The 18,873-nt window shown below is 39.4% G+C and overlaps 2 protein-coding genes across 3 annotated transcripts in view; one reads left to right on the top strand and one right to left on the bottom strand.

Moving 5' to 3' along the window:
• Window positions 1-240: 240 nt before the first annotated feature.
• On the top strand, window positions 241-8,198 carry LOC311214816 (aldo-keto reductase family 1 member B10-like; the record flags this gene model as incomplete). 2 transcript variants are annotated; one of them, XM_084295609.1, is made up of 10 exons in its annotated part: window positions 241-309; window positions 916-1,083; window positions 2,126-2,242; window positions 2,965-3,042; window positions 3,932-4,054; window positions 5,390-5,496; window positions 5,676-5,757; window positions 6,820-6,903; window positions 7,744-7,826; window positions 8,156-8,198. In XM_084295609.1, 10 exons carry the CDS (start codon window positions 241-243, stop codon window positions 8,196-8,198), a joined length of 954 nt encoding a protein of 317 aa, XP_084151735.1. The 2 variants fall into 2 exon arrangements, with proteins under 2 accessions (XP_084151735.1, XP_084151734.1); XM_084295608.1 differs by lacking the exon at window positions 8,156-8,198 and having other exon boundaries at window positions 7,744-7,896.
• Window positions 8,199-10,416: 2,218 nt separating this feature from the next.
• Window positions 10,417-18,873, bottom strand: part of CALD1 (caldesmon 1) — a 92,566-nt gene continuing 84,109 nt past the window's right edge. Inside the window, exons 9-15 of the mRNA XM_084303226.1 lie at window positions 18,575-18,618; window positions 18,383-18,461; window positions 16,811-16,951; window positions 15,728-15,823; window positions 13,636-13,719; window positions 13,275-13,308; window positions 10,417-12,037 (exon numbers count right to left, since the gene is read on the bottom strand). Coding sequence (XP_084159352.1) covers window positions 12,009-12,037; window positions 13,275-13,308; window positions 13,636-13,719; window positions 15,728-15,823; window positions 16,811-16,951; window positions 18,383-18,461; window positions 18,575-18,618 — 507 coding nt within the window. The 3' untranslated portion in view covers window positions 10,417-12,008. The remainder of the gene's footprint in view (window positions 12,038-13,274; window positions 13,309-13,635; window positions 13,720-15,727; window positions 15,824-16,810; window positions 16,952-18,382; window positions 18,462-18,574; window positions 18,619-18,873) is intronic.

Consider the following 18,873-nt stretch of genomic DNA (forward strand, 5'->3'; position numbering starts at 1 on the left):
ACATGAAGGCCTTCTGGAGACAGCATGCTAAGTGCTGAGTTCATCGTTAAATCAGCCGTTTTTCGTCTGGCTTGCTCAGTGTAAACTAAACAAGTAAATTAAAAGATCCTCAGCAGGCAACCAAGCCTTGACAACACCCTGCGAGAGCCTGGGGAGGTGGAGAGAGAGGTGGAGGCAGAGGCTGGGCCAGGACAGCTTTAAAATGCCTGCGGGCAGCCTAAGGAGACCGGCAGTGACACCATGGCGAGCCCCTGTGTAGAGCTGAGCAACAAGATGAAGATGCCCATCCTGGGGCTGGGCACCTGGCAGGTACCGGGGCAGGGGCCATGGTTCCTGTGGGTAAAAAAAATCAAGATGCGGGGGCTGCTGTGGAAGGTGTCCGTGGGTTGGTGTCAGTGTCTGCTTGCAGCACTTGTATAACCAGGCAGCTGGAAGGGGGGGAGTAAATGAAGAAGGCAACAAGTATAACAGAAGGAAGAAGGGAAAATAAAAGCAGGAGCAAAAGAATAAAGTAGATTGCAAAAGGCTTTCTCACCCCCTGGCACTTGCAGCTCACCCCCGTGGGATGGGGGGTCACTTGATGGGAGCATTGTGCCACCAAACTGCTTTTGTGGGGAAGGGTTTGGGGAAGGTAAAGTGGCAAAGCTGCTTGGGTGATGCTGGGGGCACATAAAGGGAAGTGAAACCCCTAGAAGGAGTAGGGTCAAAATGTCCCGCGGAAACTAACTGCTTTCTGCTCCAGTCCCAGGATTTCAGTCCTTTCCCTACAGCAATGGGAAGTTAAAATTCAATTTAAATGCAGGTGACGAGGAGACACCAGCAGCTGCTGGTAGGGGACACTTGGTGCAGCTATCACAGCAGTGAATGCTGGCAGAAGGTGATGGAAGAGCTCATAGTTTGGTTGTCTGCTTTCAGGCTTCTCCAGGAAAGGTGGAAGAGGTGGTGAAGCACGCTATTGATGCAGGCTACCGGCACCTCGACTGTGCCTATTTCTACCAAAATGAACATGAAATAGGGAATGCAGTCCAGCAGAAGATCAAGGAGGGAGCTGTGAGGCGGGAAGATCTCTTCATTGTCACTAAGGTATGAGGATGCAGGAACGTTGGTGCATTTGGCTTTTCTTGCAGAGAAACCCTTGTTTCATCCCTAAAGTACCCTAAGGACCTATTCCCTTCTTTTATACTCATTTTATGATAACCTTGTTGCAGAGTGTAAATTCCATTCTTTGTTTGCAACTTGGACTGAACCTTACTAGGAACTGTTGAAAACTTAGTTGTTGCTAAACTAATAATTCCATTGCATTTACTGAAGGTTCATATGTGTGCACCCTAGAAGGATCAGGAAGAACAGACAAATCAGATGTCTGAATTCAAAGGTGCTGTGCTACTTACTGATGTGCAAGACACTGAAAATGGTGTAATGTAGAAAAAGTAATCCTAAAAGAGAATAGAAATTAAACTATGGGACTTAAGTCTCAAGTATTTTCTGTGTATGTACTCCATTCCCTCATCTTATCCACTTGTCTCAGCAATGCTCATTACCAAAAAGTGAAAATATTTCAATTAATAGACTTATGACTTGAGGTTTTTCATGTGCAAAAACAGAAAATACTGAGCAGAACAAAACTCTTTCACGCTCTTATTTTTACTTAAAGAATAGTTCTTAATTTGAATAATACTTGCGAGTTCCTCTACCTAAGCACTTGAATTTTCATTTCAAAAATAATTAAGTAGAATTCAGAATGGTCCTCACAGTGGCCAAGTAGTCAGATAAAAAGTACAGAAAGAGGGTAGTTATGGGGTGCTCAAGACTTGAAATTTAGTCTTTAAAAAAAAAAAAAAAAAAAAAAGATATACATAAATAATCTCTAACAGTAAAAATATGCTGTATACCTGGCAGAGATTTACATCTTGTTCAGAGAATCTCTTTTCATGAGTAAGAATACTGCTTTTCCACCTTCACTACTAACTCTTCTATCTGTATGTATTTGTCCTACATTAACCATTGAAATCCAACCCCTACAATTCTGTGATTCTGTGTGAATTCTGTGAAGTATTAGCATCCTTTTCTCTGGTCTGGACAATGGAACCTGCAGAGTCACAGCTGAGCTTTGTTTCTTCCACAGTTGTGGAACACATTTCATGAGAAGTCCTTGGTAAAGGAAGGGTGCAAAAGAAGCCTTGCTGCACTGCAGCTGGACTACCTTGACCTCTACCTGATACATTTCCCTACGGGATTTAAGGTAGTTCTTCTTTACATTCCTCTTTTCTCCTTACCTGGTTAAAAACATAGTGTGTTTTCTCATCTGTGCTGTGTCCATCTTCATTATACATCAAGGATATGCTATGGTTCCTTTGTCTCTTCCCTGAACCTGGAAGAAGCCAGCATTTGGTCAGTAACTAGGCAGTAGTATTTTTAGGGTGTGCATCTGGCCTTCCATGTGTATTAGACTGAGATAGCTGTGGTTATGAGTATTGCTAATGAACACCCTGGGTCTTCAGGGAAAGTGTAACCAATGGATGATGGAGTTTGGTATCATGGCCTTGTGCTGGGCCAGACTGGTGTGATCATATCGTCTTTTCGAGATGTGGGCTTGATCTGGAGAAACCAACTGTGAGAAGTGAAACACAGTACAGAAAGAACTTGCTTCTAGTCCCCCTCCCCCCGCACCAGTGTAAAATAAACAAAAACTCTAGAATAAAAGTATGGGAGTGTCTGTTCCCTTCTCTCCAGACCTGCCTAAATTACTCAAATATTTACTACTAATCCCCATCTCTTTGTATGCAATGATTGATTTGTAGAAGTATGGCCCTTGTCCAAGAGAATACCGAGGAACATGAATAATTTTTAGTGATGTGTTTAAACAAACTACTAACTTACTACCTGTAATTCCCAGTCAGAAATCGTAATATACGGTAGGAAATGCAACTTTTAAGTCCCTGTGATTCTGCCTTGAAATAACAGGCTGGTGAAGATCTGATGCCTACAGATGACAAGGGTATGGCAATCCCCAGTGATACAGATTTTCTGGACACATGGGAGGTATGTTAATGTTTGGTCTTTTGTGCATGTGTCAGCACTAAAAATGGAGCAGAAACGTGCATGTACAATGAAATTAAGGGATGGGTTTGGGTACAGGTTTGGGTAGTTGCACAAAATTACATTTCATGACCAGAAAGAGCTGCTGCTTTCTCTTGTTTTCAGGAGCTGAAAGGGTATGTCTTCTCTATGAATAAAGAGGACAAACCTATGAGCGCTGTAGGTGCTGTCCCTAAAACAATATTTGAACATGTACAATGGTAGAACTGAGGCATGTATTAATGCAGGCGTGGCTGTTAATTTACTGGGAGTTTCATACAGATAAGGAATTCTCACACTTTTCAGCATGGGGCATCAGCATCTCAGGCCATCCTTCAATCCTCATTTCCTTGTGGACTGAGAGGACTCAGTGTCTGCTCCTGCTACCTGCACCACTGTGGTGCTGCAGCTCTGGGAATACATAGTTTTCTCTACAATGGCAGATTACAGCCACAAGAAAGTATGCGGAGATAACTAGGTTTAGTCTAACATCTTCCCTACTGCATTTTGCCAACTCAGAGGTAGTATGCTGGCTTAGGACAAGGTGGGGGGATCTCCCCTGCTTTTTCAGCTCTAGTAAAATGACTCCCAGAGAAGCCTAAGCAAAATATTTCCATCCCATTACAAAAGGGTTGGCCTACCCTTTTTATGTTACTTTGCCATCTGCAACAGGACATAAAGCACACAGATAATACAAGGTGCAAAGATGTATATTTTCTTAAAATTGAACATACTGTCATTTAATCTACTATGGGATGTTTCTTGGTTTGTCACAAGCTTTAATGAAATAAAATACTGTACATGACAGTTAATACCACCTCATAAATACACATTTGTTGTCCTCATTCATTAGGCTATGGAAGAGCTGGTGGACTGTGGCATGGTAAAAGCCATTGGAGTTTCCAATTTTAACCATGAGCAGATTGAAAGAATCTTGAACAAGCCAGGACTAAAGTACAAGCCTGTAAATAACCAGGTAAGACTTTTATCTCCACTGATGTCAGCTGATCTTGGAATATGCCTAAATATATTTGAGTTATACTTCAGCTGTTAAAGCTGACTTATGCCACGACCTTTAAAATAGTTTCAGTGCCGTGGAAAGATCTCACAAAACACTAGGTATCTCTTTGAATGTAAAAGACGTGTTCGGCCTGGCTCAGGTCATTTTTGGGAAAACAGATTTTGACTCTTTCCTTTTGATTCTTCACCTGCAACCGTAACTGTTCTCATTTTGCACAGCCCTTCTGACTGAAACAGTTCTAAACTAGAAACAATGATTATATAGCTGTAGCATTCAGCCAATGCTAGGGATTTACTATAGCCCTGATCTGATAGATACCTTAAACTAGGTCATTGTCATGCTGCTGTTACAACCCAATATGCAGGGTGACTAAACCCTCAACAGTGTTTTCCAGCTGCAATAACATGTGGTGCTTTTGACAGAAGGGGATGCTCCTTTCTATACTGCATTCATTTTTATGTTATCTTGCTGTATTTAAATAACTTAAATGAAGTAACTTAACATGAAATTCAAAATTATTTCCTTCTCTGGAAAAAAACAACACCACAACAAAAAACAACTAGATAGTAGCACTACACAGATGCATTATTTTTAAAGCACTGGCTTCACACTGAGGAAAACAGGAAAACTTATACACATGTAAAATATTATTAAACTTTATATCATGCTTCTTCTGTAAGAAAGAAGAATCAAGATCTTGCCTGTGTATTTGAGTAGGGATTTCAGCAGCCAAAGCACAGATTGAAGCAACTTTTTCTGAAGGTCAGGGAGCCTGCAGCAACCAGGACTCAGGCTTCTTTGTCTATTCATATACCATCTCCTCAGGGGAGGGATGGGGAGGATGTCCAGAAGGGCTAAGCTGAGGAAGCTCATTTTCCTCACCTTCTTTGGGAATCAGGGAGACTCCCTGAGGTTGCATGACTCAGAGCAGAAACCAAACTCCAGGTATTCTGAGCAGCCCCTCTGAAGATGCAGTTATGCTCTCCTGACTAGTCCAGGAAGACTGATTTCCTAATTTTTGCCACAGATCCTGCACTTTCAGTCTTCCCATCATTTTCTTACCATGTTTGTGTAGTATGTGGCATGAGGGAGACTTATTATCTGTATTAAGCTTCTAGATATTGCTGTGACATTAATAATTTTAATAACATTTTTAAAAGATAGATTTTAATCATGATCCTGGGAACCTTTTCTTCACATTGTCCGTGACCCAAGAGGATTTCAAACCTTATGCTCTGGAGCCCCATGCAGTCTGCCTCCATGCCAACCAACAGGTTTCTGTGTTTACAGATTGAATGCCATCCATACCTGACCCAGGAGAAGCTGATCAAGTACTGTCAATCCAAAGGGATCACTGTGACAGCATACAGTCCCCTGGGTTCTCCAAACCGGCCATGGTAAGAAACCACAGCAGCCTTTCTCTACAAAGACGACTGGATTTGCAACTTGAATCTTTGTGGCAGAGTATGCAAATAATGCAGCTACAATGAGAGAAATGCTCTTGCTTTGTTGCAGGGAAGCTAATACCTTCCTACCACCAGTATGGTAGCTAATACCTGGTTTTTGCTTTTATTAGGGCCAAGCCAGGGGAACCCCTGCTGCTGGAAGATCCTAAGATTAAAGAGATTGCAGCTAGATATAATAAAACCCCTGCCCAGGTAAGCGGGGATGTCAGAGCAAACTCTTCCTCCTACTCAGACATTTATAGGAGTCGATGGCCAGTCTTTGCGGATGCTGCCTTCCCTAAGGATACAGTACAATGGGGTTGAACTACTCTTGACTCTTCGTACTGCCCCTGTTCTTAACAGCATTCATGTCTCTTAGAAAACATCTGGTAATTCATGTTGAGTATTGAGCTTGAAGGAGCTAATCAGTATGGGTATGAGCTTACCTCAAGTGTCCCCCTTCCTAGGGAGATTTATTCTGCTCCCAGAGAGAAGTGCTCCCTCTCTGAAAATCACTTTCCTATGAGATTTACTTACAAATCATCAAACCAACACATTATTCCTTTCTCCAGCTAAGTTAGCAAGTTACTCTTCAGAGAAGCAGAAGTAATTTGCAGAGCTATCTGATTGCTTGCTGTTTGCTCACCTTCACAGAGAGTCTTTGAAAGCTGCTTGATTAGTCAAGGTGAAATGTTTTTCTCTATGGTTTGCTAGACTCACTAAAGAGATCTTGCCCATAGTGGACAGGAATTGCATTTCAAACAAATCCACGTGTTCACAGGCAATTAACCATAGTCACATTTTAAGATGGGCAGAGCAGGCAAAAAATGTATGCAACAATCCTTTGTTGATGGAAAAAACTTCAGAAATCTTTTTTTTCTATTTAAAGCATTCTGAAAGCTTAAGTTAGGTGAGGTACTTACCTATGAGTATGAGGTGAGGTACTTACCTATGACCCAATTTGGTCTGAGCACCCATGTAATACAAGCCAGAAGCATCATCATTTTTCTCTCCCTCCACCCCCCCCAAAAAAAAAAAAAAATCATTAAGAAGCCAAGATATAGAAACAATTGATAGTTTTTCAGTAGACTGCCAGCAAATGCTGGAACATCAAAACTGCTCTGTGCAGTCTTGTATTTTTCCAAAGAGTGAATGTGGTTGTAGAAAGAGGAATGGGTTTGTGGGAAGAAAAAAAAAGTAAGAGAAAATGCACAAAATGCATTTGAAGATTTTTTTTGCACCCCTATGCTCATAATTTTCTCTGTCCTTATTTAGGTCCTGATCCGGTTTAACATCCAAAGGAACGTGGCTGTCATTCCCAAGTCTGACAAAGTGCAGCGCATTAAGGAAAACATAAAGGTGAAGTTTCCATCAGGACTGCAGCCACCTATTTACATGGCATAGGCACCCACACCCTAATCCCCTCTGTGTTTCCAGGCAGCACCCAGGAGTCAGTGAAAGGGGAGCACAGAGATATACAGGTCAGGGCTCAGTAGTACCTACCCACCACAACTTTTTCTGTGGGGAGAAGGATCTTGTTATCTCCAATAGACAAATGGGTTACACCAGGGTGGGTGCTGGAAGTGGAATCACAGTTTGGGGTTTCCCTTCTGGGAGATGCTTAGTGAGCCCTGCTTTGGGGCATAAAGGAACAAACTGCAAACACCACGCTCATTAGCAATTTGTCTCATTTTGAGGCTGTGGTTTTCCTTGGCAGGGAGAGTCAGCTGGATGCTTGGTTTGATGACATGGCATCTTAGATGGTTGCTCTGTTACTTTCAGTTCATGCTGCTATATTTTGGAGTCATTTCTTTTATTAACCACTAGCAACAATTCTTAGATGACATCAACTGTGAGACAATAATTTGCAGTTGGTATCCAGGAAGTCCTTACACACTGAGCAATCAGCCCTTAGCACCTACGTTCGCTGTCAGTGCATTACAACACAAACAGAAGTGGTGTTTGCATTCAAGTACCTGCAGCTGAGCTACTGCTATGAACAGCGCCTCAGAGAGAAACGAACTAATTGGTAAATTGACATCTGGCTGAGAAATAAGATGATTTCTTAACTAGCACTAGCATGGATGCAGTGTGTTCTTACCTTCAGTCATAATACATGCTGGAAGCACACTTCGTATCTCACTACTTATGAACCTAACTAAAAAAGAGACTTTTGTTTCCTTTTTTTTCTTCTGCTAGGTGTTCGACTTCGAGTTGTCTAAAAAGGAGATGGATGTCATCCTCAGCTTTAACAGGAACTGGAGGGCAGTTCCAGTAGCCCAGTATGTTTCTCATTATCCTTATTATCCACTAGGCCTATCTCTGTCTGTATTTTCATCCCCTGTATCTTGAAAGTATACCTGACCAAAACTAGAGACAGTTCCCATCTTAAACCTTGGTGATGAGACATCCTGGAACTGACATCAGGAAGGAGAGGCATTCAGCATCTTGGTATTGCATGTGCTTGTTCACAAGCGTGTGTTCAAATTAATGACAGCTGTCAGCTGCAAAACTTGAGTACGTTGGCAAGGGGGAGGGCCACTGCAGTAGGGAAACGCTGCTGAAGATGCTTGCTACAACACCTGTAAAAACAAATTATTTCTCTTTGCAGGGCTGTCAATCATAAGGACTACCCATTCAAGGCAGAATATTAGCACCAGTGGTTTCTGCGAGACCTCTATGTATCTCCTTCCAGATTAGATGTCCTCTGTATCTGAGTCCTGATTTCTTCTTTTGTACTTGATGATCATTAAAAGTGGTTACTTGCCCTCCTTTTTTAGGAGGAGACCACTAGCTGGTGAAAGAATGCATCAACGGGGACGGGTCTTTTGTTGAGAGGGTTAGCTGAAATCTGTTCTTGATTAATAGTTTAAAAAAAAAAAAAAGACAATGTCTCATTTCTGTTTTTTTCTTGCCTTAAATAATTAAAGACATGTTTAACAAACAAAAAAAAATCTTGAAAGTAACTAATTTTTTTAATGTTGTTTTCAGTGCAGTAAGTCTTACTGGCTTATGAGTGGCTGTTGAAGAACACTGTCTTTAATTACTTTGCTTATTACATAGTTGTGATTTTTATGGTGTGAATCATTAATGCTTTAAAATTTTATATGAACAACAAGAAAACAAAAAATAAAGTTTGAATAACACCAAAACTTTGTCACTGTGATGCTTACATTGTTTGATGTGACTATTTAAAAACATGCCTGAAGTTTCGTTTTTCAATTTTCATAGAGGTAGGAATGGGCTCCTATGCTTCCTGTGCAAGGACAACACTGGGAAAGAAACTAATTTGGGGCTTATGCATCAAACAGACATCAAGCTAGAAGCTAAAGAGCAAAACTGCCCTCCCTCTGAACAACTGGAAATTGATTTCTTGTACAATGAGAGGTGACAAGGTAAAGACAGCAACGTATGTAGTGATAACCTACATGAAAATAAATCCAGCTGAACATAGGTACTATCTAGGAAAGCAGGGCAAATTGTTCTTGAAATCTCAAACACATAACTTGTTTTTTGCAACTTTGCTAGAAGCATTCAGGAACTAATATACCCAGAGAAGATTTGGCTTTATCTAAGGAAAATACAGACAAGGGGGGGGGGGATAAAAAAAGAAAAAAAAAAAAACTTTTCTTTAAAAACACCAAAGCAATCCCTGAGGTAGACTTACACTTGTTTTGAAGTATTTTTGGATAGGAAATGCTACACCAAAGCAAAGACAGGGCTTAATTTTATTTTATTTTTTTTGTGTTTGTGATGTTTTGCACACTGACAACAGAAAGTTTGGCAAGGAGGGCAAGCAAACAAGCAAACAGTAAAGCATAATCAGAAACTAAAGCACCAAACTGATAATGTCTTACAAATTGTCACCTCTTTAGTGGCATCAAAATGCAAACAAAATGCTTGGTGCTGCTGGGTCAGATGCCACCAGTAAGGGCTGCCAGTATGGGGGCACAATCTGGCAATGACACACAAGTCAGTATTGCCTAAAAGTAAAACCAATAGTGCCCAGCACACCTTCATGGTCTCAGAAAATGATAATAACCAGGAGCAGAACATTCACAGCAACAAGAAAAAAGCCTTACTCACTAAAACTTGGAGAGAAGCATATCAATATGGTCAGTCAATGAGGGAGAGCAAGCACACTTTCAAGCATGCAAGCTCTTTCCAGATTAAGTTAGGAAGCATCCAACTACTTTCTCCCCAGGAACTGAGAAAGCTGCTTCCTGCAGCCTTCCTGTTGGTCCCTGCAGAGATGGCAGCAGCCTGGGGGAACTCTTTCGAAGGACAGTGACCTGAGTAGAGCAGGGCAGTATGGGCTGCACTGCCTTACTGCAGAAAAGAAGGGGGTAGGAGGAAAATGGGATGCCAGCATCTCCCCAGGCTTGGTCCCTGTGACCACCCAAGCTTGGAAGCACTTCCCCACTGAGCTGCCTCTCACCAAGGTAAGCAGAAGAAACAACATTAATGGCTCTCACAGAAAAAGTTTTGCAAACAAGGAGAACAGACAACTGTGCTGCTAGGTTAGAACTGACTTTGTTGGGCGTGCTGACATCCAGATGATGCCCAGCTCCTGTCCTGTACTGACAAGCATGACAACTAAGATTTTTATATTTATTTTTTTTTCTTGAGAATCCATAGGTTAAAGCTGATGATTTTAGAGTTTAGCTATCTGGTGTAGGATAGTGCATCAAGAAAGACAGCCTTCAAGCTTTATGGCAGCAACACGTTATTTCACACAGCCTTAGCATGATTCCTATCCTAGTCACAACAACTGTTTCATTCCTAGTCATTAACAAACAGGGGGCTGCTGATGGAAATATTCCATTTATTGTGGATGCAGTTTCAGAATACATTGTTTGAATGAATCATTTTTATTGCAGCTATCAAATGTATTTGAAAGACTCAGAAGAGTGTTTACAAAACCCCCAAACGAAAAACATGACAATGCATAGACAACGTCAGGCACAGTTTCACCCCTTACAGATAACTATGTGCATCTCTATATGTAAACAAGATGTTTTGGCCAAGCAGGGGAGCTCATCTTTGGGTTAAAATATACCATTCTTCTCTACAGGAAGAAGTCAGATGCTGTAAGAGATGGAAGCAGTGTTAAGGGAGAGCCTGGTAGTTTTGATGCACGATGAAGCTGTTAACAACGCACTTGGGGGCTACTTCAGTTGCTCAGTTTATGCCACCCATACACTGTAGGATGTAAATGCTAAACTGTATGGCATGTAAATTCAAACCAAGCTGACGTCTTATAGCCATGTGTTTACTATATACAAATCAAAACATCTGTAAATAAGATATTCGGGAGAGAGAGTTAAGAAGAAGCAGTACAAAGATAGAGGCTTACTTCATTTTGGGTGGACCTCGTGCACGGCACTGATGAATGGCAAGATTTAGTGTACAGTCATTTAAAACAAGCTCCAACTGTGTTTAGTTTTATTTTATTTCTTAATTATGGTAGTTTTATATAAATTAAACTACAACGTTTTATACAAGTGACCTATTTTTGACCCTCTATACCATTACCTTTTCCTCTTTTAAAAACTATAACTTTCTTTTTAATTACCCATTACTGGGCAATTGACATTTAAATTTTTTTAATACTTATCTCGCCATACCTCTAATGGCAATTAAGAAATCTTACTATAGAAAAGTGTGTGATCTTGTCTTTATCTTCTTTAAGCTGTGATACTGGTTAATTATGTATGTTTATTACTAAATATAATACTCTAACACGTATTAAAGCATTCTACCGTTAGTAGTGCCTTTAGGCTAAACTTTGTAAAGCTATGTGTGTATATATTCTAAATTGCAATCAATTACTAGTCACTAACAACAAAAAGAAATATCAGTACCGCTGTCAGCTAACATAATCATCCAAATTTAGGTATTAACTTAAACTAGAATGGAAAAATTGATACTTAAAAAAAAAAGTATAAAACAAAAAAAAAAATTAAAACAAGTTATTGATGCAGTATTTCTCATGACATGGGCAACTTACAGAAAATATTACATTGTCAACTAAAGATATTTCTTCCATGACTTAGTCTAAAGTGCAGAAAGAAAGATTTCTGTATTCCGAAAGTAACCATTGTTTTTATAGGTTTACTGCACACCTTTCTTAAGCAACTTCACTTTAAATGAATTTTGGGTTGACCTCTTATGCCAGTTGAAATCACTGTTCAGATATATAGTTTGTTATGACTATCAGTAGGAGAGTCTATATATTTCACAGCATGGGTTTCTTTAGGAATAAAGGCTCTTGTGCAAAGGCAGTACTATTATGATGAATGTCTAGACTGATTATTAAATACAGTGCTAATATACATGGTTTTAACTGGGATAATGCAAAAAGACATTTTGGTAAATAAACATAAATATAAAAAGAACAATTTAGTATTTTTCCTTTTCTTTTTTTTCCCCCAGCTGATTGGTCCAGCGTCTTTAGTAGCCTTCTATGGTTCTTTCTCAAATTGTCTCAAACCTGCTGAGAGAAAGAAAGATTAAAGATGGCTTAAAATAACCTAAATGTATCTCTAAAATAGAGAGGGCATGACTCTATATTAACAGGTGGCATGTGAGAAGGCAGGGCACAAGCTGGATGTTGCTGTGCTCTTGTATTGGGCTCGATCAGAGGTTGCCTCCAGATTTCTCTATGAAACCTTCCTCACCTCCAGCAGCCCTGGGTAGCAACTCAGGAGCTTCCCACAATAAGACAGTGGATGCTGCATGCAGCACTCTCCCTGCCTCACCTCTCCCAAACCACAGGTGGGTGGCTACCACACAAAGTGCTACAGGGCTAGGCACATGCACTCCGTGTTCACAGTAAGACTGAAATCCATCTGCCTTCTCCAGCAAGCCCTCTGCTGAAGCCCTCATCTCACTCGGCCTCAGAGAAGAGGCTTGGCAGCATCTCAACCACTCCGCAGGGGCTGCTCCTGCGGGTGATGATGGCATGGCCGCTAACGCCTGCCATGGGAGCAGAGCTGTGCTAACACTGAGCAAGCCTGAACACCCCTCTCCCAACACTTCAGTTTGAAAAAGGAAAAAAGGAGGAGTAGGAAGTCAATTCCATCTTGTGCGACTCTAAACTGACCCCAAAAAAGTCCACAAGCATATCACAGCACTCGACTTGCATATGAATGTGAAAAAAAAAAAACATGTACAAATATTAATCGGGAAAAACAAACAAACAAACAAAAATAGTTTTTCTACATTTGATCATCTCATTCCTAGTGGGAAAAACATCAACGGATGTTGTAGGACATCTTAAAGCTATTAAATTGATCAGTAAATTTCCATTCTTCCCCACTGGTCACTAGGCACATATTTCCTCTAATTGATTTTATTTGGTAAGTTTTAGATTAAAACAAAAATTAAAGAAGCACACTCAAGCTGGGGGTGAATTTGCAGACTTCTTGACATATAACTAAGTTGTGTTTCCCAAACTAGTGATTTCAAAAGAACAGAATTTGCAAACATTGCTGGAAATTGCATCCTCGGTTCTCCTAGCCAGATGATTCAGGCTCATTTCTCAAAATAGCAGTCATGTTTTAGTGATATTGCAAGGGAGCTTAGGAAAAGTGAACGGCAAGGGAGTGAAGGTTTCATGTACCAACATTAACAGCTGTAGAATTTTAAAAACTGAGAATTGTGATGTGTGTACAAAAATGTGCCAAAGTTTCTTTTTAATGTGCAGGTGAATTATTAGAATTACTTACCATTAGTCTCTGATTTTTTCCCCACTGCTGTTACCTGTTTGAAAACGTAAGAATCCGTTATTAAAGTTGAACATGGGGGAAAAAAAAAGTCATCTTCATGCAAAGGACAGCATTCGACACACAACTTCTTCCAAATAGGAATAATAAAAGTTACATGCTGTCCATGGTGTTTAGTGCCTCGTTGCACTTCCTTTTATTAAGGTGTATTAGTGACACAGGCATATGAAAAGGCATATTAGTAACACAAGATATGCAGAGACCTAATTCCAAATGACTGACCATATGAAGGCAAACAGTGCCTTCCCTCAGCAAAAAGCTTCACACACAGATACTATCTTTTAAGAATGCACTGATGCGTTACCTTAGAAGAAGATGCTGCTGGCTTGTCAACTGATTGCTTCTCCCAGAGATTACGTTTGCCAGATACATCTCCTGGTCTTAAATCCTGTATTTTTAAGTTAATGTCAGAGAACAAAAACCAACTTTAGTTCAGATTTATTTTAACTTGCTAGAGGAAAAGTTAGAATGTGACTTCCTCATAAGAAGATTTGAGGACCATCTACCAGTTGTAAATATTACATTTTCTATCAATTATAAAGTTATTCAGAATGACACCTCACAGAATCACTCCACACATACACACGCTTTAACACAAAATCTAGTCCTACTGCATCTATTTGGTTTTACACAGACTGGCTATAATTTATCATATTCATCCTAGACAATAGGAAAAGTTCCTTTTTTGAGGAAAAAGAGAATTCAGAAATAGTATTTCTGTTAGGGAGGAATTCAAAGGTAGCTTGTCTCAGGTATGTTAGATCAGAATCAACATATTTAATTAAAAAAAAAAAAAAGTGTCAGACTTTAATACAGCAGATCCTTCTCTACATTCTTAAAAAAAAGTTTCAGGATTTAACACTGTAGTCAGTCCTATCTATTTGAATTTCCATTGTATCTTTTACAACCTTAACATGGACCGATCACTAACCTGACATGGAAAAAACAACTACGTAAGGTAAAGTCAAAAAATATTAACAGTAATAATAGTATTCTCTGCAAATAAGTGTATTGAATTTTGCTTAAAGTCTCCATATACAAATTTAAAACTTTTCTTTGCGGAAAAGCAGGACTACAAATCCAGAAGACGTATGCTAGGCTAGTAGTAATGAACCTTTTTAAGGATAGATGGATTGATATCTGCCCCTGTGGACACTAAGCAAAAGACTCTTAAAACAATTTAGGACATAAATACCATTCTTTTCAGAAAGTCCTGCATTGTTTCCAGAATCTTGCTCTTGCCATGCATAGATACGTAGCCTTCTGCACACAAGAATTTATAACTTGGGATAGAAAAATGCGCACTGAGGTACAGAAGTCTAATTTCTGCAAGAGGTGTTTGCACACAACAGTGATGTTATAGTTCAGCCAAAGATATCATTAAGACTTTAAGCCTTTTCTGTGCTTCAAAAAGTGAGTTAAGCAGATAGCAAAATAGCAGTAGACTGTCTGAATGCCTGATCTGGAAAACTATGAATTATTATTTATTGCGTAGGAATAGGATGAGGGTAAGGAGTTATTTTGTAAGTAAGAAAATCTTGTTTTCCCTTTGATTTAGCCTGATTGAAAAAAAAAAAAAAAGTAAAAAGTAAAAAACACACATTACAGATGTATATCATTCTTCAGAGTCAATTATGAATAGGTTTACCTGACCAACTTAGCAAACAGACCCGCAAAGAATAGGAGGAGGGCAGGTTCCTTCAAGCAGAAATATTGAAAGAAGAAAGAACAATCTATTGAGAAAGAGGGAAATGAAGACATAGATAGAAACAGTTCTCTGAGGGGAAAATAAGAGGTTAGTTTTACATTATCTAAAAGATGCAACTTAGAAGAAAGAGAAAATCTGGAGGTAGATGCTGTGCTAGTTTTCAGCACAACTAGATCTACCACAATTACTTGTTTTCTTTTTATATTTATTTCTATGAGGACACAATCTCCATGTAGCCACCAGTAAATATTGACTTGAGGGACAACGCTGCAAATTTCAAGCTTCTCTTTGAGATAAATAGGCACATGAATTAAGAAAGCGTATGCTAAGCTACACCTTTTATAAAGGGCAAGTGAACTGGCAGAAACAAACTACTAAAGCATATGGGAGGAAAGCAGATCTGTGATACAATCCTAAAGACGGTGAATCATTTACACCATGAGTGGTGCCTTAACATTCTCCAGTTTGGAAACTTACAGCATCAGTTCCTCATCCCTAGCCTTCCCCAGAAAACAACTAGCTGTTCCTGCACCTACCCAAGAATTAGCAGAAGGCCTCTGAGAGCTTCCAAGAGAGGATGGGCAGTAAGGTTCCTCTACAGACCATCAGTTGGCTAAGGAAGTACCATCACCACCTCCATCCCAGCAGATAACCCACCAACCAACCAGATTGTTGCAGGTTTACTTACAGAAGGTTTTGGAGCAGATGATTTGTTACTCTCTGGGGTCTTGGTTAACCATTCGTTAATACGACTGGAGACACCAACTTTCAGTCCAGCAGTTTCCTACAAAAGAATAAAATATAATGAGAAGACTTTCAGAATAGCTGTTGCCCTATTTTTTCATGATTTGGATTTAAAAACAAAGCCAAATCCGCGTTTAATACAGAAGTCCTCACTGAGGTTATGCCTAGCTAAGAGTTATCCTGCCTACTCAGAAGACATTATCCCTATGAATTACACAGTACTAGTACCCTTTAATTTTCAGTAATGATAACTGTGATCTGACAGAATCATTTTAATATTTGTGCTAACCAAAAATAAACCTTAGACACAAACCTGCTGTTTCTGTCATAACCCCAAACTCTAAGGAGAAAAAATCTTTAGCCTAAAAGAAGAAGGGGTACCAGTAAGCCTAGAATTTCATTTTGTTAAATTACTTAAAAAAAAAAAAAAAAAAGAACTAGAAGTCAGCTGGCATAAAATTTCGATCATTAAAATAAATCTTTAAAAGCTTAGAACAAATTATTGAAATTTCTTGCCTATCTGTAAGTATCCTTCTTCAATCTATGGTTTGCTTTTTCAGCTATGATGAATCCTCCTCAGAGCCCACCAATTTACAGAAAGGAAATGTGGTTTTAAGAATTTATGTTGAATAGATAAATGTCTCACAAACGCTTCTATCCATGACCTATAACAGATCAGTAGCTTGTCTGTTTAATCCCGCTCTGAAAGAGTCTTTCCCCTAGAAAGAGTCTTTCCCTACACAAAGAATTTCTTTGTACCCAGCTTGAATTAGCCAGATATATTTGTCTAAGATATCTGATGTGACTCTGGAATGTCTCATAAGTTAGCACAGTGTGTCACTAAATTCTTCCATTACACTGAGTACTGCAGCCATGCCATTTTGCAGGTTTCTGAGGATTTCGGGATGCTTTGTGATATTCTTCAGCAGTGATGTCAAGGGAAGCAGCCAGGCTTACTCATAAGACCATGAACTGCAAGATAACACCCATAATTCTTTATAATCACCATGTGAAATTAAATACATACCTTATTCGGTGCGCCTGTTCCCCCAGAAGGTGATGAAAAAACATTCCCTTTCTCCCACATGCTCTTGATATTACGGACACCCTCAGCTGGAACAGGAAGGTCAGAGGCTGCTGGCTTAGCTGGTTTTGCAGCCTTTGTGCCCTGCAGAAGAATTGAGACCAGTTGGTGGTTGGCATTAAAAGCTGGACTTGCAGGGTGGTTTGGCTCTGGGGAAGTGCTGAGGAATGCAGTAGTTCTAAGTTCTAGTAATGATCATGTACAGATGGAGAGAAGGGACCCTGCTCAAGAGATGACATTGAGATTCTCCTTTTCTTGATTTGCAGTTGGTCAGGCACCCTTGATATGACAGGCTATGAAAACTGCTTAGATTTTTGTATTTGTTACATTTCTAGAGCTCTTGGAAAACCACAGCTCTGCACACAACTGCTCCAAGGCTTATTTTTTGTCCTCCTTCAAGTCACAACACTTGAATCCTGTAAGCAAGTCTCTTTCATGGATATAGCAATGAAAATTTCTCTCCTGCCTCTGGATATAGCAAATCCAGAGGCAGGAGAGAAAGGCTGCGCTGTCAACCAGCATCAGACTTATTCCATCTGCCCAAGACAAGTTAACCTCACAGCCTGGGATTCTAGAGGCAAATTTCAGCAATTGCAATATATTTGGAATTAGCTGTCATTTTTGGTTTTTTGTTTTGTTTTATTGCTTTTTGGTTTTGTCAGTACGTCCCTTGTATGGTTACCAAAAACACCAGGCCAAACTCAGTCTATTCTTTCTTTTCAAAACTCTTGTACGTTTTATGTAACACAGATTTGAAGGGAGTAGGAACCTGTATGAGCTATCGAGATAATATCACTTTTAATATTATTTTATTGCCATTACACTTGCAAATCCATGTCAACTATATTAACCAGTGGCTTTCACATTGCCTGTACTCACTGACTTATAAAAATAGTTTAAAAATGAGCAAACAAAAAACTACTTTTTCTTGAACTATGGAAAGAAAAAGCTCTCAATTCTGGTTTCAAAACATAAATATTTGACTGTTGCCAACCTATGGTTGAATTCTATTTTGTTCCCCCTCTTTTTCTTTGTCATTTCTTAACTCCCTAATTCACTAAAGTGTCTTTCTTTGTCCAGGATTTTCATTCTGAAGTGGCAGTCACCAACACAGGCCCAGTTCTTTGCTCTCAGAAATAAGCTGTTATTTCTGAAATAACCCTGAGCAAATCAGCTCAGGATGATTATCAGCTCTCAGGTGAAAGAAAGAATGCACCTACCACTCAAGAGATGCTGACTGAATCCTTCAAGAGCTATTTTAGGCTTATAAAGCAGACTGTATATTTTGTAGGGAAAGGGAAAACATGAATCTGAGATTACATGTAGAGTTATATATATATATGGAGGTTGGTTATCAGCATGCCTCAAGCATTTTCCTTTTAGAGTCTCATTAGAAACGGCTTGTGGAGAAAAAAAATCAAAACATTGACATTTTTAAACAGGGAAATAAAAGGTGATTATTAAAACCCCAAAGCCATTAGTAACTAAAGTCACTGTGACCTGGAATTAACTTACCACAACTGCACTAGTGTATTGCTCAAGTCTACTGTCAATCTTTGAGACAACTGCTGTCGTGTGGGTGGGTTTCATACCACTTTAGGGAGTAGAAAAGAAAAAAAAAAAAAGGAGAGAGAGAAAGAAATTAATATTGCCTCCAATTAAACATAGTTGTTTCGACTGAATCTACAATCTGTTTTATTGTTTTACCTCTTCTGAGCGGATTTGTTCAAAAATTCTGCCCGTTCCTCTATCTAGAAGAGAAAGAGACAAGACCTGTAAGGTTAAAAGTAGTACACACACAGCCTGTATAAGGCCAGGCTAAATATCATTTTAAATGTCAAAAAGTCAGTCTGAAAGAGATGGATTCCAACAGAAATCACTGCAAATACACACATAGGTTTTGTACTTGGGAAACTGTCATTCAACATATGCAGAAGAGTGGATATAATTTTCTGCATTAATGTTTGTATCCTGCTTATTTCTTCAGTATTCTATTTGTAACAATA

This window comes from Netta rufina (genome assembly GCF_964035555.1).
Source record: "Netta rufina genome assembly, chromosome: 1".
NCBI lineage: Eukaryota > Metazoa > Chordata > Aves > Anseriformes > Anatidae > Netta > Netta rufina.